The sequence below is a fragment of the Empidonax traillii genome, unplaced genomic scaffold, assembly GCF_003031625.1.
Source record: "Empidonax traillii isolate 1590-97213 ecotype Southwest subspecies unplaced genomic scaffold, ASM303162v1 scaffold72:size2462915, whole genome shotgun sequence".
NCBI classification, from domain to species: domain Eukaryota; kingdom Metazoa; phylum Chordata; class Aves; order Passeriformes; family Tyrannidae; genus Empidonax; species Empidonax traillii.
The window spans coordinates 2,240,410-2,263,694 of record NW_020955265.1 but is presented as its reverse complement, the minus strand read 5'-3'; the positions used below and the strand labels follow the sequence as shown (position 1 = coordinate 2,263,694).

The following is a 23,285-nucleotide window of genomic DNA, read 5'->3' as shown; positions in this document are numbered from 1 at the left end:
GCTGGGGTTGTTTAGTCTGGAGAAGAGAAGGCTTAGAGGTGACCTCATCACTCTCTTCAACTACCTGAAGGGAGGTTATAGCCAGGTGGGGGTTGGGCTCTTCTCCCAGGCAACCAACAATAGGACAAGGGGACATGGGCTCAAGCTCTGCCAGGGGAGGTTTAGGTTAGATGTTAGGAAGAAATTCTTTACAGAGAGGGTAATCAGGCATTGGAACGGCCTACCCGGAGAGGTGGTGGACTCACCATTCCTGGAGGTTTTTAAGCAGAGATTGGATGTGGCCCTTAGTGCCATGATATAGTAATTGGAGTTGGATCAAGGGTTGGACTTGATGATCTTGGAGGTCTTTTCCAACCCAATCTATTCTATGATTCTATGATTCTAATGTTTAATGTTAAAGACTTTTCTTGGATTATTCTCAAAGTGCTGAGAGCTAGAAAAAGAAAAACTTGCTCTAACAGAGCTTCTTAAAATTTGTTTTCATTCCTTTTATTATTGCTGTGTTTCCTGAAGGGATTAAACGCTAAGTAGAAATATTCCACATCTTCCAAGAGACTTCAGTATTCTTTCTTTTTCTACAGGCCTGTAATGCTAGGAATTAGTGAAAAGACAAATGGCATCTTTCCCTCTTACAGTTTTTCTTTTGATAATTGATTTTTGCTCCTGCTGGGTTTATTTTCATTTACTGAAGGATATATTTATTTTCATATACTAAAGGATTACTACGGATTAGTTAGAGCCAATTCTTAGAGCAGTGTCATGGTCAAAATTGAGACAAGAATGTGGTGTTTCTACCAGCTCTGCATGAGGTCTGCAAACAGTACAACCTGCTCCGAGTTGAGTAATGAAGAATATATATTTTTGCTGAAACTGTATTTATTCTGCAAACTGGAAAATTTACTCATTAAATAAACACAGTCCTCAGTGAGAGAGAAGATGAGGGATATTCTTTGTCTGCTGGGCATGAGCAGATTGCAGCTCTCCGTGTATCTTAACATGTACTGGGATTAGCGTAGCCTGTGCAGCACAGCATGCTGCTTAAACCGTGGCTCAGATTGAGCAGTCATAAAATGGATTGGTGACTTAGGCTATTCATCCCAGCCATGACAGTTTAAAGGAGGCCACTGACAACGTCAGCAGAGCATACAATCCTTTTCTTCTACATAGACTTCGCCTTGGGTTTTTTGTCAGGCAGAATCAGAACTCTTTAGGCCTTCTGCTTTCATCTCCATTAATCAGGGGCTGTTCTAGAAGAGGTTCCTTATGAAAGGAAATCTAGTGTTAGTTTTTGATGCCTGTAATCCCTTTGGTTAGGGAAAGTAGGGGTCTTTGTAGGCTATGAATCAAGAACATAATCAATCTGGGCTTTTCATAAGATACTCTGGGAGACTAGAGCAGAAAGATCTGGTGATTTTTTTTTTATTTTTTATTCTCAGATTTTACTATCTCAGTTTTAAGAATATATCTGTAACTTCCCCAGTTATTGGGGATGTTGAGACAGTAACTGGAACATATATTGTGATGCACAGAAGAGGAAAAACTGAATCTCAGTTTCAGCTTCCCGGGACATCTTAGTGATATCTTGCCTATACTGTTTTCCAGTTGCTTTGGGCAGAAAGAAATTCCCAATACTAGGTAGTAGTAGAGTTCTCCCTAATTAGCTGTAGAAAAGCATTTATTTCTGAAGCTGTTTCATTCATATTATGTGTTTGCCTCTGGCTTCACTTGTTATTGATTGAACAGCTTTTAAGTACTACATTTGAAAATCTTTGCTTTGATCAGTTGGCAAATAAAGGCATTCATATAATTTTGTGAACAGCTTATTTTGCTTGTTCTTCTGGGGATATGATTTGAAAGAAAAATTCAGCTTGCATATTGAATTGTTTGTTTGATAATGAATCTTTTTGTTCAGGTGAATCTAAACTGTCTGGATGTAAGCCAGGCTTTTGACACTGCTTGGCACCCTGGCTTTCTAGCAATGGTGATGGAATTAAGAGTGGAAGGCATAGTACTTAATTGATAATCAGGAAGATTCTAAAAAAGGCAAGTAAGATTAAGTGAAGGTACACGAGGGGAGGGAGAAGAAAAGAGGATGAAAGAGATGCTTATACCTGTAACTAATATGAAGTAAGAAGGGTTTCATCGTGTTGCAAATGGTAAAGTCCACGCATCATACCCTAAAAGAGCCTTGTTGCTACGTCCTGGGAATTTTAGGGAATGTGTTTCCCACTACAGGATTATGGAACTTTGTACTCCAACATAGTTCTTCCTTTACCATTTCCCTCTAAATGTCTCATAATAGTGTGACTGTATCTATATATTTAAAAGGCTTAAATGTGCATCTTAGCGTAGAGTAATGCAAGCTGGTAATTTTCAGAATAAGAGTTATATAAATAACTTAGCAGCTTTTTGAAGTTTTTTTTTTGGGATAGCTTAGCATACTTTCCATTTTATATGAAGTATAGTATAATATTTTGGCTCATATAACTTTTGAGGGACAAAAAATTATTTGTCTCTTCATCAGGTTAAAAATCTTATTTGGAAGTCACACCAAATAAGATGTGCCATATTACTTATCTGTATATCTTGAAAGGAATGTCTTCAGTTTCATTCTGTTTCCTTTTTCCAGTAAGTTAACTTTAATATTTAGATTTTTGTATCAAATGTTGCAGTGTATTCTGTAGACATGAGCAGTCTAAAATTCATTCTACTTTGTTAAAGACAATGAAACATTGTTTTAATTGGCATGAGAAATGCTGCAGTTTTTCTTTGCGGAAAAAAGACTGCATATTCATTTTGCTTCAAGTATTGAATTGTTTCTGTGCAAATGTGGTCATGGTGATTAATGAAGTTACAGGGAGTTATATTATGACAGCAATACCTCATAAAAGATATCTGCCAACACAAAATTCTTCACCTGATTAAAATTTGGTTCATATGTGCACAGTTGTGATGAAATCTAATTCTGCTGAACTGAATGTTTAGTTAGTGTTGGCTGTCTCCTCCAGACTAGAATTGGAACTCAGATTATTAGTGATGTCACACAGCATGAATTAGCATGGGTGTTCAAAACAAAAATGGTATATCACTTGTTGCACATCAAGTGCATCATGGTGTATCACTTCTAGCTTATGTAATAGTTTTCAATGGCAATTGAGCTGGGAATACTTCTGTCTTAAAATTTTAGAAGTAAAAAAAGCTCATTTCATAACTCTGCGTAGGTTTCATAACTCCATATAATTCTGACACTCTGTGCATGTAATATAATTTCTGTGCATGTCTAGAGGATCTCATAATGTAAACAGGTCAAAAAGACTTATCTCTGCTTTTTCTTTTCTATATGAATTTGAGAAGTATTGCTATTGTCTAAGGAAAACTAAACTTCCCCTGTGGGAACATCAGCCCAATATTTTTGGAGAGAAGAGACCTCTGGGTTTCAACTGAAAATAAGGGAAAGATTACGCTGTTGTCGCCTTACATGGAACATCTAGAAGTACTTGATGTCAGTATTTAAGCATATAGGGCTTGAGAACTATTTTTGGTTTTACTGTTGTCTTAGTGAGCGTGTCTTGTGTGTCATTTTCTCTTCATAGTGCTCAGGTTTCTCTATCTGTAAAATGTTTTACTAAAATCAGAATATTTTTATAGATGAGTCAGTTTTATAACTTCCACAAAATACTTAGCTCGTCTTCAGATAGATATTTTACACAGGTGTTTGGTCTTTGAGCCCTTCAACAAAAAGTAAATAGGATATAATTCATGATGTGGTTTAATACCAGAAAGAAGCCCAATGTGTAGGAACTGGTGAGCCAAAGATGAATATCTTTGCGTCTAATATCGGTGTTGAATGGAACTGAAACACTGAAGGATGTGTAAATAAGTCAGAAAACCAAAACTGAACTAATTAGACTTGTCATTTAATGGATTTGGAGATACAGTAACCCAGTTTTTCCAGGAAGTATAGCTTTTCACTTAGTTCATTACACAATCCAATTGCTGCTTAAAAATAAACACAAAAAATAATTACAAGTGCAAAGGAAGGAGCACTGTTTAAATCTTAAAAGAGAGAAACAAGTCTTGAACCTTGTCAGGAAATAAATGTACGAAAATGAAGAAGCTGCTGGGAAGAGTTTTAAAAGTGAGGGACACATAATTGCTGGATCCCGTGCAACCTAGCACTTGAAGGATGAGGAGACCTTATGGGTTGACCAGTAGCTTCTACAATGTAATTTAACCTGTATTGGGATTCTGTCTTCCCACCCTACCCCCCTCTCTCTGGCCTCACTGCAGTTTTTTGGCTGTTAGACAAATCATGACCTTCTTTCCTGTTTTGTCTTCAGTGTCTATTTCCTGTTTTTTCCTTCCCTCCCCCACCTCATTTTTTTTTTGACTCCTGACTTTCTTTCCAGTAGTGTCGTTACTTTCTTTCACTGCTAGCTTGTGGTTTTTTTTCCCAAGTTTTTTCTTCATAATAAAAGAGGAAGAAAGAGGTGAGAGGTATAGCATCAGTCTTTCCCTTTTAGCGAGTTCCTGTATCCTCTTGTTATTTATTGAATGTTAATTTGCATGGTATTCATACTGTTTCTCAAAATTGAAGTCTGTCACATGGATTTATTTCTCCCATCTTAACACAGATCCAGACACATTAATTTTCTAAGTGCTAGAAGTTTTCATGCTTTTATTTGTTGATGTTCGTATGTTTAGGCAGACTTCTGAGACTAGCACACTTGAGACTTCATCTGGACCAGAGCTCCAGTCCTTGGCCTCTGACATCTCACTTTTGGAACTAATGAAGTAATCTTGATTTCTGAAATAACATGATGTCATTTTAGACAGGACCGAGTCTCTTGTCCTTTTTGTTAATGTGTGCTTTCTATTGCCTCCACACAAGAATATGACCTTGTAAAAACCCTCAGTTTTTAACCAGTATATTGTGGTAAAAACAAACAAACAAACAAAAAAAGCACATTAATTTGGTCTGTTTGTGTGCTTATACCAGTTTTTCCTTTCTCATTGCTTTATATTTCAAAGTAGTTAGGAGTTAAATGAATTTATATGGGATGGGGAAAATCCATGACTGAGATCTTCAGAGTGATCTTGGGTTTCGCATTTAATGCAAGAGAACCGTACCCGGAGAAAACACCAGGGTAAATATGCTTTCAAGCATTTCTTCAGTCAGCACCTAAAGTGATGAGGCCAAAAGGAGGCAGAGAAACCCCCAAGCCGATGTGGACTGGAAGTTTCATTCAGACAAGTCTTTGGCATGGAGTTCATAATGTCATGCTGAATGCGTTTGTGTAATAAAATTAATTGTAAGATAAGTTGTTGTCAACTTGAATTTGTGTTTGCATAAGACTGTTTCCAAAACTTGAAATTGGATGTACAGAATGAGAACTGAAAATGTAGCCAAAGAAGGCAGAATAAGGCCTCTACTTAATTTGGCCTGAAAGCTTACTGTAATAATTCACCATCCCCATTTTTATGTGGTCACTAAAAGGCTTTTCAGCAGTGGGTGAGGCTGCTTTGGTAAACTACAGTTTATGATGTATATTCTTATATTTATATGGTAATATCATTGCAGTTGTGGTTTGACAAGCCAACATTCTTTCTTCCTTGTCTACAGGACAGTTCTAAATACTCCTCCCTACCTTGGTCTTCACAAATGAATTATTCTTTTAAATCTTTCTTATCTGTTGTCATTCCCTAGCTCTCCAAAGAAAACTTTGTTTAAATAGTTACTCCCTTGGGACTTCCATGCATATCCTGTTATCTGTTTTATATTACAATCTTTCATGCTGGGAATGTCCTTCCAAAAAGCACAAAACAGCTAAAGCACTTAGATGACTAATAAACATGTTAAGTGCTGAAGTCTAGGCACAAAACCAGCATTATTAACCCTATATTTTGCCTTTTTCCCCTCTGTTACACTTGTTTCTGACCTCTGGATTCAGAAATTATTAGGCTCCTTTCACTTTGTCTAGCCCAGAGATGTGGCAGCGGTTGCACTGTTGGTAGTTGTGAAGCCACTGTCATGAAAAGCAGGAAACTTTTACAGAGTTGCTCGTGTTTTCACTCTCCTAATCAAATTCCAGCATCAGAAGAGCCCATGGGAGTGATGAAGTTTTGGCTGCCAGTTTTATTTGCTCAGCAAAGAGGCATCTTCACTGCTTTTTGTTGCTTGGGATTGGCAGAGTTAATTCCCACAGGAGCAGTAGATGCATACTTTTTCAAAGAGCAGTATTATCTGCAGTTTCAATACTGTGTTATGTGTTCCAGTTAACATGAGTATGTAGGAAATCATTTGCGGTGTTGTGCTTTACATATATCATTTGAGGTGCATTATAATTATTCAGAGTAGATGGGAAACACTGAGCAAATTGGTTCTGCTTTTTCAAGGGAATACTTGTGTTCCAGTAGCGCATGAAGGACTCAGTTAACTTGGGCTAGCTGCAAACATGAAAATTAAAGTACCCACACACGACATTTCAGGTGGCTAACCTCTGAGTTTTGAGGCATATGGGATAGCACTTATTCATTGCAGCAGGAGCTGAGAATTATCCTGTTTTAATTATTTGTAATTTTTAGTGGCTGGGGGCTTTTGTTGTGGTTGGTGTTTTTTTTGTTTGTTTTTTTTGTGTGTGTGTTTTTGTTTGTTTGTGGGGTTTTTTTTGTTAAATATGGTATACGGTTAGTAGCCTGGATTACTTACTTGCATGTGCATTCTGCAGATCTCTGCAGGTTCTTCACAGTTGATTTATATACTGGTATATACCAATTTTTGTGTTTAAACTTGCATCATGATTCACAAAAATGGACATTAAAAAATAGTGGCAGGAGAAGATTCTTTACGTGTCCTCTGTATAAAAGACTTTATAATTTTATTATCACTTTTTCCAACTTTGTTTCCCTTGGTAATGGCAAACATCAACCAGTATTCTTAAAGCGGCTTGCTGAAGAGAACTGTGCCCTTTACAATGCTTATATTTGACAATAGCAAAGATAAAGCCCCCTTTAAAGTGGGAATACAAATCTGATGTTGCTGCCAAAAAAGATACTTTTGTGACTATGTTTATACCCTAAAGCCTTTGTAAACAACATTTGTCTGTTAAACCTTAGTCTTGCATATGACAGAGCAAACTGTCTAAATACATTTTTCAGTTGTTTCTAGCCATTGTTCCTAAGTTGGGTTAGCTGAAATAAAAAGCTAACAGGCATTTTCAATGTGATCTCAGTAGTGCCCACATCTGTATGACATTCAGCCTCAATGTACTGATGCAATAAAGTTAATGGTTATCTCTGCTTATGGAAATTTTAAATGTGCTTGTACAGGTCTGTCACTACTAAAAGCACAGGCTAGTTGTTTCCTGACATTGAATCATGGTATTGCGGAGATTTCTCTTTTTGCATGCTATTGTACATTTCCTAAACATGTGAGAGAGTAATAATTCTCTATATGACTTCCACGGAACAGGAAATAGATACTTGTCAAAACAATAATGCGCATCTGGAATTCCAGCGTCCGGGAACTTTGTTACACTGAGGCCTCTCAGTTTGCAGTACAAAAAATACTAGTACATTATTTTTCACTGAGTTGGGAGGTGCTTTGATTAACCATGTTATTGTAAGTGCCTTGGAAGCACTCTGTATGCAAGAGTAAACTTAATGTTGTCAGTATAAAAAGAAACTTGTTTTAGTTTTACCAGTACATTCTAAAGGATGAAAGTTGAAAATGGAATTTTTTTATTGTGGCGTGTAAAAATCAATCGCCTCCAAATCAGAACAAGATGAATAGTTTATAGAACCCAAACAGGATTGTTGTTGTCTATCCCCCCAGTTTCTTTAATAAGAATGGAAAAAAGATGTATGTGTGTCTGTGCTTCAGTGAAATTGTGGAACTGGTATAGAAACAGCCATTTGGTGAGGTGGGATAGAGTGGAAGGATAGGAATGGAGATCAGAGGTACAGCATTACTTAGAACAAATGAATGCTCTTGAGTGTTTAATGTGAACACCAAAACACACTGTAAACTTGCAAAGTTGATTTTAAAAATAAGGGAGAGATTTTTCTCAAAACCTGTGTTGTTCTTAGTTTGTTCGACAGATAACAGGAAAACAGAGCTGTCTCTTGACCCATGATCGTTTTCTGGCTGCTGGAATGAATTTGGAACGAAATCCCATTTTTCCACTTGAGCATGTCCTTCTCTAGCAATGTCATGGCCTGGGTGGGGTCACTTGTTCAATACAGCTTTTCAAAATGACTGTTGGATTCTCATCAGCTTACAACGTTTCTTTCTGTGCTGGAGAACAGCACAAAGCTAGCTTCGTAAACAGATTGTATATTAGCATATGTATGCTGGCAAAGACAGATTTCTTGATTTAAATGAAGTTGCTCTTGGAGTTTTGGTTTTTTTTTCTTGCCTTGATGTAACAGCGTATTTGAAAATACAGAATGAACAGATCTCTGTTATCTTTGGATATGGTATAGGTAGCACTAAGAGCTGCAGCATGTATATGTGCTTAAATGTAATCTCAGATTTCAATGGGGGCATCACAGCTTTGCTCTGTGTAACACTAGGAAGGTATTTATGTTCTGATTTTGTTGAAAGCTTTGGGGTTGAACTTTGTGTGTTCTGTGTGTGCTGTTACACAGATGATGCAGTTTTCAATGCATTTTATTTAGTTTGGGAAACAGCACTTTCTAATATTATTTTATATGTTTTGTTATACATTTCTAGATTGCTACCTAGTGTCAGGAGAGAAATTCTAACAAAATAGTGTTTCAAGAATTCTCACTCATTTTCATATAGTATTATCTTTCCTTTCTGGAAAAATCAGAAGTATCCCTTCAAGTGACATATCCATTAAAACTGAGCCTTTGAAGTTGTGTATGGATTGCAATAACCAAGTTATTCACTAGGCAAAATGGAGATGGCCTGCAGCAGGTGTTTTATGAAAAGATGAGGTGCTTGAGTGATGAGTAACAGGTATGTGTTGTGCTGCATTAATGGGAATAAGGATATTGAGAAATAGTAATGCTCCTGGATGCTGATTTGAGTTTACAGAGTTTAGGTGACTTCCCTAGAGTTGGTTTACAGAAATTTGTCAGCATAATAGTTTTATTGTGGAAAATATTCTGTCAAGACTGCAGATACTCACTTTGCAAGGAAGACAAAGAAAAAAAAACAAACAAGGATTTAGACAGCCAATGAAATGTGACAGAGACAGCTACTTCTCTCTAACATTGCAATCTTCAGAATTACTTGTCTTACGTTGTTGTTTCAGAACTACCTTTTAAGTTCTCATCATCCTATATAGGAAAATGTCAGTGTTTCTCTGGTAAGTTCTGTGTATCCTGTGCACTGCAAGGAATGGGGGCACATCTACAATTTTCTTGCAGTACAAAAAGTAGTTTTAGGGACTTTCAATATTTTAATATTTGTATAAAGACAAGAATGTATTTGGGAGAGGAACATTAAGTGTTTGCGGATGGTCACTTGTATGATGGCATGAATGTATGATGACATGAAGGCTAATGAAATACCTGTTATTTTGAATAGTGACCTCACTGTCTACATAAAAGGATGCTCATGAGTATAGTTGCTATTATCTCTGAGGCTGCTAGCCACTGTGATATGCCTGTAAACTAGATTTGATAGGTATAGGATCTTTTGGGAAGACACAATTTTGTGCCATTTCTGCTCTGGGTGATCAGCTTAGATATTATGTGAATATGTGTATGTATTTAGAAACACATGTTACTGTATTAATTAGTTACTAATGTAACTAATTTGTATTGTCATGGACTTGTAATTCACTGTCTGGCTCTGAAGTTATATTTATTAAAATATGTTAATACTTATTATGTTAATACTTCCATGAAAGCATTCCATTACTTGTCATAATTTGGGAATTACGTTTGAAATTGTAATATTGTTGCTGTTAAAGCTTGACCTTTTGAAACATGCTACTGATTTTTTAGAACTATTATGGCACCATCTGCTGACCAATATACAGACTGGCAATGTCACCTGGTTACCTCTTTGCAAGCAAGCTTCAGCTTAGAAAGCAGAATCATGAGGAGAAAGGGTGATTCTTTTAGTTGGCTTACTTTTGGGAAAAATTATTTTTGGTAGGAAATGCTATTACAAAGGCAAAAGCCTGAACCGTAACACAGGTTTAGTTGTCTAGTCACCTGGATTATTGCTTTATGCTTCTCCATGAACTGTGAAGCTTTAAAAGAAAGAATTTGATGATTTTTTGGGCTATATGCAGCATATAGGATTGTTCTTGTTTATCAGAGTGTTGCCTTCTAAGCCTGTGAGGAGGAGCCATGACAGCATGAGATGAGTTCAGGCCCCAGCTCCAGTAGTCTCATCGCAGCCTGGGAAACCAATCGACTCTGACAGCCTTCTGCCCTGTGGCTACTGCAGAGATTCACAAAAAAGCCGACTCTGCAGTCTGTCTCTTCTGCTTCTGCAGTTAACCTTGATTTTTATGCACAGTGATCATCAGGGAAGGAGCAAACCGAAACAGTGTCACGTTCAGTGTGTGAATACCTAGGTTTGGGTTCAATTGTTACAGATCATCTTTGAATAATCATTCAAAAATACGTGATTAGATTTTGTACATGTAAGACATACCCCTTTCCTGTGGGTTTTCTGTTGAAACTTTTTTTTTTATCGTGTTCAGTAGTTTGCTAAAGTGTTGATCTTTGACTTTAGTTTTTTTTTTTTTTTTTTTTTTTTTTTTTTTTTTTTTTTTTTTTTTTTTTTTTTTTTTTTTTTTTTTTTTTTTTTTTTTTTTTTTTTTTTTTTTTTTTTTTTTTTTTTTTTTTTTTTTTTTTTTTTTTTTTTTTTTTTTTTTTTTTTTTTTTTTTTTTTTTAGGAATCTTCTTAATAATGAATGTAATCCAAATTATTAGATTCAGTTTTCAAAGTATATTTGTATGTATATATGTTTCTGTGTCTTCATAAATACAGATAAGGATGCAAGTTCCCATGGGAGAACTGGAGCTCTCTTGGATTGATATTTGACCAGAGAACAATATTTAATTGGGAACCATGTGATGTAAATGTCACAGATTGATGTAACTAAGCTGATTTTAGGGATGTTTTTGCTTTCTTGAGGATCTCAAAGCTAAAAACTGCTTTCTTGAGTTGTTATTTTATTCCTTTGTGTTCTCAGCACTCTGTGTCTTTGCAATTGTAGTAATCCATCTAAGCAATGACTAAAAGGAGAAATTGGATTTTACTTTTTGATTTTTCTGCTAATAGAATGTGTGCTGGGTATATTGGTACCTTCAGCAAAATGATGCTATGCAGAACTATGGGATGCCATGAGTGTCTTTGTTTACATAGTGGTGATAAAATACAAGTTTTAAAATTTAACAAATCTAAAATAAGGTTATTTAGTTGGTACATTTAGTCTAGTTAGTGCATTCAGCCTGATTTGAAATATAAATTATTGTACTCTTCAAAAAATAATCAATTAATGCTTTTGAAAAAATCTTCTAGGTATAGTACCTGATTTCCTCAGGTATTACCTACTGGTTAAACCAGACTCATTTACACTCTAAAATTTGAATGACTTTTCCAGCTAGGATTTTACCTCTTTATGGCTTTTACATCAACAAATCTTATGTGTTGAAAGCAGCAAGCATATTGTTGATATAAGTGATGTGTCCTAACAAATGGTGAAATGCAGAGCAGTCTTCTGCTGTGCTTTGATCAATAATATGACAAGAAAGTAGCAACTTTATATGGGACTTTTTTTGCTTTGTTTTTAAGCAGATGAAATGCATATGACCTTATTTCAGGTTTTCATGTATACTTTTTCAGATGTTAGAAATTTTCTTTGCCATCTTTTTGTGTTTGTTGGTTTTTTTTTGTTTTGTTTTTTTATGTGTACCTCATGTGAGTTGAAGTATTTGGAATATTTATGACAGTAATGATTTTAAAAATTAATATGGTGATCTAGGAAATTACACAACTTGGGCAGGCATGTTGGCTTTTAGTGCACTGACATGTACTTTATTTCAGTAGAAGTAAGCTGATAATTTTTTTTTTTTTTGCTTCTCTGACATGATAGTTTCTCTGTGAATCCTAGGAGACTGATGGAGGAGGTATAACTATCAAAGCAATTTTTATTTCTTGAGTTTGCTATAAATTTCAGTGACAAACTAAAAAAAGAAAAGTTTGACTGCCTCTTTCTATTTTTATGTACTCAGAAAATAAGTAAAATGAGATCCAGAAATGTGTGAAAAAAGGATCTGAATTTGTTCATCTGATAAATAAGAAATGCCATAACAGAAGCAGTCAAATAAAACATGGATCATCATAGAAAGCTTCATTTCTTGGCAGTTGGTTTTAGCTCAACATTGTCTGTGATCTTGGAACTGCTCTTTTTTTTTTTTTTTTTTTCATGTTATATTTGATATATCTTCTGTTTATAGCTTATCTATGGTGGTAGGAATCCCTCTGGTCAGAAAACTACATTTCAAGAATTTCTGCGAGGAACTGGAAGAAAGGTATCAACCAACTGACCAGTCTGTACATTTGAGAGGAAAGCATAGTAAGGAAAGAATTTAGCGTTCTGTTCAGCCTTCAGGCCTGAACTCTGGCCAGTATTAGTATCTTCTCAGTGGAACGAAAATGGAGAGGAAGGGATGAATGGAGAGGAGAGAGAATATCTGCTGTCCTTAGTTGCTTCCTGTTCAGCACCCTTGCTTGGGGAAGTTATAGAGGTATGATTAGGGTGGATTATCTGCTCTCTGTAAAAGTGAGACCTGTTTAACAAAGTCACTCTCTCTTCAGCAATTGCCACATTGTTTCCAGTACTTTCTGCCATCCCACCCCCCCTTGGTCCTTGCAGTTTGGGTAGACATTCGGTCTGCATGAGCCAAGTTTTCTGGAGGATTACAAAAGATACAGGTGCTATCACTTTTGGTTTAATGTGCATGGGTTTAAAGTCAATTGCAAAATCCATCAAGATTTTTTTTCCTTCTATTCAGATATTGGTAATACTTCTATTTGAGCATCTCTCTTAAGAGATTCCTTCTCTGTCTACTCCTGCTCCTTCTTATTATTCTCCTTTCTCAATTCAAAATGAAATATAGATTTAATGCTACCTTGCAATACAAAAATGGTGAGATCAGGAGAACTCTATCCTGCTGCAGCTCTTATAGAGCTTAAGACATTTATAGGGGCAAAAATATGTATTGTGCTTAATACTATGTAGTAAGAGCAAATGAGAGTTTACTTGGAGACAGGAAAGGAAGAGAACACGTGATTGAAATTTAGAACTCTGAATTCTCAATCTAATTTGATTTATTTCTTCCCAATCTGAGACAAATGCTGTCTGCTGCTTTTTTCCATTTTCTTTCTCGCACATTATTGACTGGGTGGGATCTTGTGAGATCTTTGCTGTCAGTGCAGTAGGGGATCAGAGCCCTTTCTGGAAAACTGTGGCTACATGATCTGCTTGACTACAGTGAAAGTTAACATCAGAGGCTTCACAAACTGCAGTAGTAGACTGATCGTAGAGCTCTAGTGTTTTGTCCCTCCTACCTCTGTTTTTCAGTGAACTACAAAACTGGAGGATCGGGCAGAGCACTGAAATAGGGAGTATGGGAAGGGCAGGTAGACCCAATTTTCTGTTTCTCAAGGAGTGACTAATTTATACTAAAATGTAGCTCTAGAAAAAAGGTTACATAGTAGAGTAGGTAGGTATTTTGGGAAAACTATGCCTTGTGCTCTTGATCAGTACCCTTGTTCAGTAAATTCATCCACCTCTTCTCAGTTCATTCAGAGACCACTGGGAGTATAAAGAAATATACAGCCTTAGCAAACAGGTGTGGTTTTTTTTTTCATAGGTATTTCCTTTCTATTCCTTATTTTCTTCCCCCTGGAAACAAGTTTATATGAAACGGAGCTCCTGAAAGAAATCACCTCCTGCTGTGGGCATCTAATGAAGGCATTAAGTGGACATGGACAGACCTATTCAGACAGGGCAGGGGCTGTAACAAGGTTCCCTTGCTTCTGCAGTATAAAACCAGATTGTCCTTTTAACTATAACTTTATGAAAACCTGGACACATTGAGATGCAGAACCTTTCTTATTTCACACTGAGTAAGTTTGTACCACCCACTGCTATGCTGTCTAAATTTAATTAGTTAAGATGTGTGAAATTGATGTCCTCAGTTTCTTTTATTGTTAGAACAATATCATAGCAACATGTTTACGAGGTGGTTTAGTTTGTTCAATTCAAAGGAATTTTCTGGAGATGTCTCCTTTTGACTGCATAACTAAAATGTGATCTTAATTTTGAGAGTGTTAGATAATGAATTTTTATTAGTTTGTACATTTATTTTATGCATTTCTGCATATTTTGAAAAGTAAAAAAGCGTACAGGAAGTATAGTGGTTTTTCTGTAAATTCTTTTAAGATTTGCTTATGAAATTTTCTGAAATTGTTTTAGCTACTTTCTGAGAAGGAATTAGTTCTTTTTTAGAGCTAAATGAGAAAAAAAATCACCACCATCTCTGTTAATAATGAAACCTGAATTTATTAAGCAGCATGGATTGTTATTCACTAATCCAAAGAAGTTTTGTTTTTTTTCTCAGGGAAGGTTGATTTTTTGTATATTCATGTTTTGGTTTGATAAAAAAAAATTACATTGTAATATTAAGGTAGATAACCTACCATTAGGAAAGAACAGCAGCATTTCTGTGTAAGATTTGAAGGTGATATCAAATTGTAATTTGACTAGTACAAGCTTTAAAACTAGCATACTAGTACCTGGCTTTAAATAGCAAATTCTTGAATCTCAACAGTCAAATGGAAAGCTACCTTTCAAAGGCCTGTTACCTCTGAGATAAATAATACTTATATGATGTTTAATACTCTGTCACAACGAGCTTTATTAATATTAATAAAACTTGGAGGATTTTATTAAAAGTGATAGAAATTACTACATAACTGTAATACTTAAGCTTGAAATGTATTTAGGAGTCTCTAGTGTACTAGTAAAGATACTTTTCATTTACATTTCCCCATAGGGGAATGTTTTGGTCTTAGATGGTGAAATGCTAAGTGATGAACAAAGAAACACCCACAACATTAGGTCTCAAGATGCTTGCTTAATATGAATTTGTAGATAGTTCAAGGCTCCTGTGTCTAAGCTTCTTTATAAGGTAACTGTCAAGATTGTTTCCTTTGGCTCAGTATTGTTCATCTCTCTTGTCAGAATGGCTTCTCTTGTATATTCAGGCATCTAATAGCTTCCTTAATTTCCCCCCCTCCCCCTTCTTGGGAATAGCTTAGGTCAACTATTTCTGACTGCCTGTGAATGTGATTTGGAAAGCTGGAGGCAAGGTGTTGCTGCTGCCTTGTGACCTAAACTAGTTCCCAGTTGACTTCAAGTGCAGTTAAAAGTGTTGAGCGAGTTAATTGCATCCAGCCTGAATTAGATAACCAACTTGACTCTTTTTTGGGCAAGGGTGAGGCAACAGCTGTTGAGTTTAGCAGGAGTCCTGAACTAATGCCTTCTTGATTCTAATGGCATGAAGTGATCACCATCAATTGTAATGAAGAAGGTCCAATGTTGTAAAGATAAAAATTTTATGTTGTAACTAACCTGCCAAACTTCAGGCCAGACAAACAGACCATGAGTTTAAAATGAATGGTTTTCAGAAGGTTGTAAGTAAATGCCAGTAACGTCTAATGGAATCTAACTATTTTAAACTCTTGATGGATCCTCTTGTGCATATTTTTGTTGACTCACTTCAATACATTGAAAAAAAATTAGTTAAATTACATTTTCAAAGCAATGCAGCAAAATCCAGTGCCATGCAGATAACAAAATTTGTTCATTCTAGTTAATACTTTTCAATAAATATCATGTAAATTATAATTTAATAATTTAATGTAAAAATTAAAGATTATTATTGCATATCCTGTTGTTACAGTAATAGGATATGTTTTTAATTTCACTGAAGGAAGAGTAGTTACAAATGATGAGAGTATAAGCATTATGTATGATATTTTTGTTGATTGGCATGAATTCCTGATTAAGAATCCAATCTTACTGTAAAAAAAGTGTGCTTGCTAGCATTATTATTAATTTCAATAGTATCACTGACTTATAATTGCCAATATTTTGTATATTCAGCCTCGTGCTCACCATCCTTTTGTCCTATTGTTTGGTAATCTTGCTCTTTCACTTTTTTACAATAATTTCTTTCAAATTGATAAGTGTCACTGAGTAGTAATGGGGTTACATCTGCCAGTTTTACTAGAGAAGGTAGATATTCTTCTGAAATTTTCAGTTTCTGGGTCAACCAAGGAGCCAAGTAGAAAGAGAAATGAAGTTACTTGTGAAATTATCTTGGCCAGTAACATTAGGAGTAGCTTTTATAAAAGACAAATGCATTTCAGTGAGCATACTTAAATTTTTATCAAGGAGAAGGAAACTATTTCTAGATGTATCTGTCTAGTTTGGTGTTTTAAAAATCTTTTTCTGCAGAGCACTAAGTTTTAGTGGACTGTTTTTACTTGTGAACTGGGAATTTGAAAAGAAGTATTTCTTTAACCTTAATAAATTTAATAATCTACAAGAGTTTTCAAAATACTGCAAATAACTACTCAGTAAAAATTGTGATGCTCTGTAACAAAACTGTTTTTATTGTTGCTTCTTTTAGTGTCAGTTGTGACAATGACAACTGAAGTTGGTTCAGAGACTGAAGTAAAGAAAGATTCTGAGCAGCTGGGACCTGACAAAGCCAAGGATAAGTCTGAAGAAGCGTCAGAGACTCCAGAAAATCAGAAGTCCAAGGAAGCATCCTCTGAAGAAGCTCAAGATTCTTCTGTCCCAGAACCAACTAACCAAAGCAGTCCAAGTAGCCAGAAGAAGCAGAAGGTTTCAGCTGAAAGCAAGGGTATTTCTCGTTTCCTCCCCCCTTGGCTTAAGAAACAAAAATCATACACCTTGACAGAGCCCAAAGATGAGCCCAAGAAAAAGGCCACAGGGGAAGAACAAGTAATTGAAGAAAGTGAAAGCCAGACACCAGAGGGGGTGGCTCAGCCAAGAAAGAGCTTGGAAGAAGCAGCTGAAAATCACCACAATGCTAAAGCAGATGACAAAGAAAAACTATCCGTCAGTAGTGCTGAAACACCACAGGTACATGTTGGGGAAATCTCATGGATACTTTGGACTAATTTTAATGAAACCCAATTCACGACTTAGGTATTTCATGCCAAGCTTTGTTAGTATCATATTGGGGGGAAAAATTATGGCTCCTCCAGTAGCTAGACTTCAGCACTGATTTTTGTGAAGTTGCATGTCAGTTCTTAACATTCAAACTTCATATTCTAGGTTTCCAAAGATGAGGTGCCTAGAGAATGTTTTATATGAGGAGGGGCTAAGACAGCTGGTACTAGTCAGCCTGGGGAAGAGAAGGGTCGAGGGGAATCTTACCAATGTCATATGCAGTTAGATAGCAAAAAACAATGGACCCAAATTAAAAACTTGACATTACATCTCAATCACAAACAAATTCTTTTTACTGTGATGGTGATAGGACTTTTACTTGGTAAGGAAAGCATTTAGCCCAGGGTATGGTGGTGCAGAGGATAGACCTCCGAGGACTAATAAAGGGGTGAGTCAAACATTGAAACAGGTTGCCCAGGGATGTTGTGGAGTCTTCACCTGGGAAGAAAATAAAACCTCAATTAGATGTGGTCCTGGGCAAAAGCCTCTACGTGGCCCTAGAGGGGCCTTTGGCAATTGGACTAAATGATTACTGTATGTCCCTTCTTTCTGCCTCCTCCTTTCTTTAGCAGTACATGCTGAGGAAACTTCTGATATTTCTTCCCAGTACTAACAGAAAGGATTGAATGGGTAATCACATCTCAGCCTAGGTATTGCCTCTGTCTCTGTGTAGGGAGGAAGCATATACCTTCTGATGAGGGTGACATCTGTGGATCATCTGAAGAAATTTTAAAAAAACAAAACAACAAGAAAACAACAACAACAAAAACGACCAAAAAAAACCCCAACAAACACCCAACCGAAAAACAAGTGAAGTACAGTTTCTAAAAATGTTCTGTGTTCATTCACTTTAGCTGGGTTTCCACAGAATGGCAAAATCCCCCATCTCTACTCAGAGATCAAACCCTTTACCTGATGCAGGACATGCTCCCAAACTGAATGACTGCAAACATTTTGAGGTGTGAAGTACCTGTTATTTCCCCAGGGAGTTTTTTTTTCTTCTTGTACTCATTTTTAGAAATGCCTGAGCTGTTTCCCTCAGAGAAATGTAATAAAACAAGAGCCTGAGAACAACAGTATTCCATCAGAGCAAGGGTCCATCCAGCCCAATACTTGATCTCCGAAGTGGCTAACCACAATGGACTAGATGATTGTGAGGTCCCTACCACCCTCAACCATTCCATGTATCACTTGTCTTTAATGAATGCTAGGTTTCAGTTTAGTATAATTCCAGGAACTTCTTGAGTTGTTTCTCTTAGGGGAAAAAAGGCAATAAAACATGAAAAAATTCTAATTTCAAGGAAAGGAAAAAAGGTACCTTCTGTGCTTTGAGAGCTAGAATATCTGGTCTCCAAGCAAGACCTCAATACTTGTGCTGGTTGTTGTCCTTCTAGTATGTGCATAACTTTTACAAAAAATTAATGTCTTATTTTTTAGTAGCTTATAAAAGAAATGTACAGGTTAAAAATATCCACCTTGCTGACTTTCAGTCATTGTTTCACTGTGTTTTATATAGCTTGTCAAAGAAGATGGTAAGGAAATGGAAGTAGAGAAAGTTGCGGAGAAAAAGGAAGAAAACGAAGAAGAAAAGGAAAAAAGGGAAACAAAAGAAGTGCAGACAGCTGAAATTAAAACAGATGACATTCCACAGAAGTCTCCCAAGAAAATCAAAACTGTGCAGTGTAAAGTAATGCTTCTGGATGGCACAGAATACAGCTGTGACATAGAGGTAAGGCATTAAGTCTCTCTATAAAGATCTTTTTTCTATAGGGAAAAGGAAAATTTTTCTTGTAGTAAGTGTTTAATGCTATCGCCAGAGGTCAGTTAACATATCAGTTTAAAGCTCTATGTTTAGGACTATATCAGTCTATTTTTAAAAATGCTCTGCATATTGAATCCTTTCAATGCTGATCACTTGACAGCTCAAACTAGATTTTTTGGTGAGACATTAAAGTTTTCCTGAAGATGTAGGGTCTCATGTACTAAGCAAGTTTTTTTGAATTAATGCATTAATTTTTTTAAAGTTAGCTGGAGATCTAAAGTTTAAAAGAAGTTCTCTTTAAAGAAAAATTCTGCTACAGGTGTAAAACATGTATTAATTTTTAAAGCTATGTTTTAGTTCTGAATTTTCATAGTTGCATGGATTGCTTGTTTACAACTATAAACCACTGGATTAGGTATTTTATATATATATCTATTAAATCTAACAACTAATGGAAATAGGGATTTTGAGCTGTATGGAAAATAGCTACTTGGGTTTTATGGCTTTAATACCCTTTGAAGATATATATGTGTCCAGTGTCCAAGTCAAATGGTAGTTTTTTAATATTTTAGACCAAGATTAAATTGCAAAATGTGTAACTAAAGGAAAGTAGGAAACAAATTGCATTTCAATCTTATTTTAGTGAAATAACCCTTAGTTTGAATTAAGAGAATTTTTCTATGAGTAGGTAGTAAGATTACTTCAGGCTAGTACTGTTCTCAAGAGGTGCCAGTCACTTCAGTATAAAGATGTGAGGCTGTACTCCATTATGAAGTTCAGTTGTAATCACTTTTGCTAGTAGGAAATGTAATACTGACTATGGTAAACTGCAGGATGTCTTCAGGCACACTTTCTGAAGAGTCTAGAATTGTTTTAACAAGAAACTCCCTATTTTATGGTAGACTAATGGATACCCCAGAAATAAGCTCATTCATTTAATGCTGGGATATGATGTCCCTTTGGAAAGAAGACAGTGCTCCTTATAAGGCAGTTGATATTTGGAAACCAGACTTTCGGCCAGTCAGTTGTAAGAAACATTAAAATTTGCTTAGTTCTGTTTTATAATTCCATTAACCTTTGCAAACACTTGAAAACCGTGTTCAAAGTGCCTGAAGGCTTCAGCCTTGAGTCTCAAAGGTTTTATAGGTGATATTTTCAGAAGTTCTAGCTAGTAGCACCAAAGGCACGTACTAATAATGAGGCTTTGTTTCCTTGCACAGCTGCATCTCAATCATAAAAGATGATCTACTTTTCAGCAGTTATTTTTGTAGGACAGAGCTCCAAGCTGTTCTTGGGTCCAATTATTTTTAAACTTTGGGGAATATGTGGAATCCAGTGAATTAAATAGCTGAAGTCTGTTTGGTTTTCTGATGGTTCATGTGTTGCTTCCAGTCATAGTCATTCTTTGTGAAATGTCTCACTGCTGGTCATACAAGATGGCTGTAGGGTGATGAGAGCTTCTATGGCTAGATAAACTACTAGTTTAGAACATCATAATTTCCATATATGAGTTTAGTAAGCTACAGGTGTGACCATGATTCACCATGTTTTGCAAAACAGTACTTAATGCAACACTCACCGCAAGTAGACTTTTGAGTGTTAGAACCTTAGGCTGCTGGTAGTTATGTACAGAATTAATATTTTTCTGTAAGAGGTGATAGTTTCCTTACTCAGGTCAATTCCTCCGTTACATTCCTGCCCTGTATTTTACACTGGAATATCTGCTTGTTTGAAATGGGAGGAAAGCAGTTGTTCTGGACCACGCTCATAAACATCGTTGCTACATTTTGCATGATGAAAGTAACTGATCTGCTAAGGTGCCTAAGCTGAATATCTGAGTTAGGAAGAATAGTTAAAATCTGTGCCTTTGCTAAAACTATAGACATCTAGATATATCTTCCATACTGATCTAAGGACAAAACAGTGCCAATGTTATGGCATTTCCTAGACCCAGCTGATTTCTTGAAAATATTTTTGTCTAATGTAAATTATTCAATTTTTGATGTAGTACACACATCACAAGCCACTTGGTGGTACAGGCTTCTGCTTGAAGTCTTTTGTCTGCTCCTGTGCTGTTTCATTTTTTCCAGTATCTATCAGTCAGTCCCAATGCTGTTTGATTGTGGGTTTCATTAGGCTCCCTTAGTATTTTAATTGCTTATTGTGTACAAGTCCTTTTGTTCTATGATATAGTACTAGAGGAATATTACTGGCCTGTCCCTCCAGATCCTGCAAAACTAATAGACAAGACTAAAAAAGATGCCTGTTTTTTCAGCCTTTCAGAAGTTTCATCATAACTTAATCTTATTTCATGCATTAGTACAGCTTGCTTTTTAAACCTGTTCTCCAATAAAACTCTTCCTGTCAGCTAAGAAATTCTTATTTGTTGTTTATCAATGTAAAATACGCCTTGGGAATGTTTAGCTGCAGTTTGATGGAATTTTAAGTTTGTTTTATAGTTGATACTAATACAATCTTTCTAAGGCTTCCATTTATAAATTTCAATTCTTGATATTAAAACTGAACAATTTCAATGTATGTTTCTTAAAATACAGTATTTTAATCCTACATGGATCTTCCCTGATGGTGTCAAATACAGAACACTGCACTGTAAATAAGGTTGACTGTAAAAAACAATAGTGAAGCCTTCATTAGTTAGGTTCGCTTATTATTTCTGCTGTGTTTCCAGAAGACCATGAAAAATATACTACAGAATAATTGCTCTCTGCAACACATTGTGTAGGCATTACATACTTATGATCTAAAGTTGCAGGAATCTTGTCACCAGAGGTTCTTCAAAAGTAATTTTATTTACATATTAGTATCAAATCTATGGAGAAGTGTGTATATATATATATATATATATATAAAAATTATATATGAACCAAATATTGACATAGATGTAGTAGTAACCTTGGAGTAATGATTGGTTTTGTTTGGGTTTTTTCCCTCTGCATAAAAATGATGTTTTTATCTGAATAGCATCTCTATATATTAATAAATGCTATATGAGTTTTATCTTCCTGGGCTTTCCCCCCATTCTAAAAGGAGACTTAAATGAAATTGTGGCTTACCACAGAGCTAAGAAGATACCATTTTGCATTTATAACTGTAAAATTCTATTCTGCAATATTTAAAGTCTGTCATGATTCAATTAAGTTATTTGATTAGAAATATGTTGTCTCATTACTTGCAATAAGAGTTTGCTATAAGAACAGAAGAAAAATTAATTAAGGAAGGGAACAAAGTGGTACATAAACAATTTGTTTTGTATGTTCTTAAATACACGTGGAGGTTTTTTTATGTTCTACTAGTGTACCAAAATAAGTAGTCTCAGAAAGCTGATTCAGTCCTTGGGAAGGCTATGGTGCAAATCCTTTATGAACTTCTTCAGGACAATAAGATGTTTGGAAGTAGTCAGGATGGGGAAACCATACTTTCTACAGTGTGGTGACTGGTTCTTGACGTTTGCCCTGTGGTTGTTCCAGGCATAGGTGTTCTAGACAAGTATGGGCTAGGTAAGGGTACAGAGGGCTTTGCCAGAAACTGGCTTAAGTTGTGATCAGCAGCCCAAAGTCCAGCTGGAGGCTAATGCAGTACTAAAGGCATTGATACCAAGGTGATTAATGATCTGGATGATGGCACAGAGTGTGTCCTCAGCAAGTTTGTAGGTGATGATAAATCTCGGAAGAGTGGCTGTGATATATCACAGGGACCTGGACAGGCTGGAGAAATGGGCATGTAGGAATCTCATGAATATCCACAAAGAGGAATGCAAAACCCTGCACCTGAGGAGGAATAAGACTGAGTACCAGCACAGGCTGGACTGACTGTCTGGAAAGCAGCTTTGCACAGAATGACCTCTGTGTGTGTGTGCTAATAAACAAGGTGACCATGAGCCAGCAGTGGGCCCTTGCAACAAAAGTCAGCAGCTTCCTGGCCTGCAGTAGCTGGATGCTGGCAGCACATCAGGGGAGATGGTCCTTCACTTGCTGCTCAGTATCTGAAGTGATGGGTTCAGTTCTCGGCTGTCTGGTACGAGAAAGACTTGGACGTTCTGGAGACAGTCCAGCAAATGACTGCAACATTGATTAAAGGCCTTAAGCATCTGATATATGGGAGAAGGACTGACAGAAATGGAACTGTTCAGCCTGGAGAGGAGGAGGCTCTGGGAGGTTTTAGCCTTGTGTACAAATACCTGGCTGGGGGATAAGCCAGGCTTTTCACAGTGATGCCCAAGGACAGACTGAAAAGAAATG

General features: G+C 36.2%; 1 protein-coding gene across 20 annotated transcripts in view; it reads left to right on the top strand.

Moving 5' to 3' along the window:
• The window catches only part of EPB41L2 (erythrocyte membrane protein band 4.1 like 2), a 144,050-nt gene that overhangs the window by 55,685 nt on the left and 65,080 nt on the right, over positions 1–23,285 (top strand). For 18 of the 20 annotated variants that reach the window (XM_027880578.1, XM_027880579.1, XM_027880594.1 and 15 more), the window contains 2 exons: positions 16,696–17,174; positions 18,781–18,993. In XM_027880578.1, coding sequence (XP_027736379.1) covers positions 16,710–17,174; positions 18,781–18,993 — 678 coding nt within the window. In that variant the 5' untranslated portion in view covers positions 16,696–16,709. Of the gene's footprint in view, positions 1–15,054; positions 15,190–15,494; positions 15,624–16,695; positions 17,175–18,780; positions 18,994–23,285 lie in introns of those variants that run through there. The other 2 variants (XM_027880580.1, XM_027880581.1) reach the window with 2 other exon arrangements.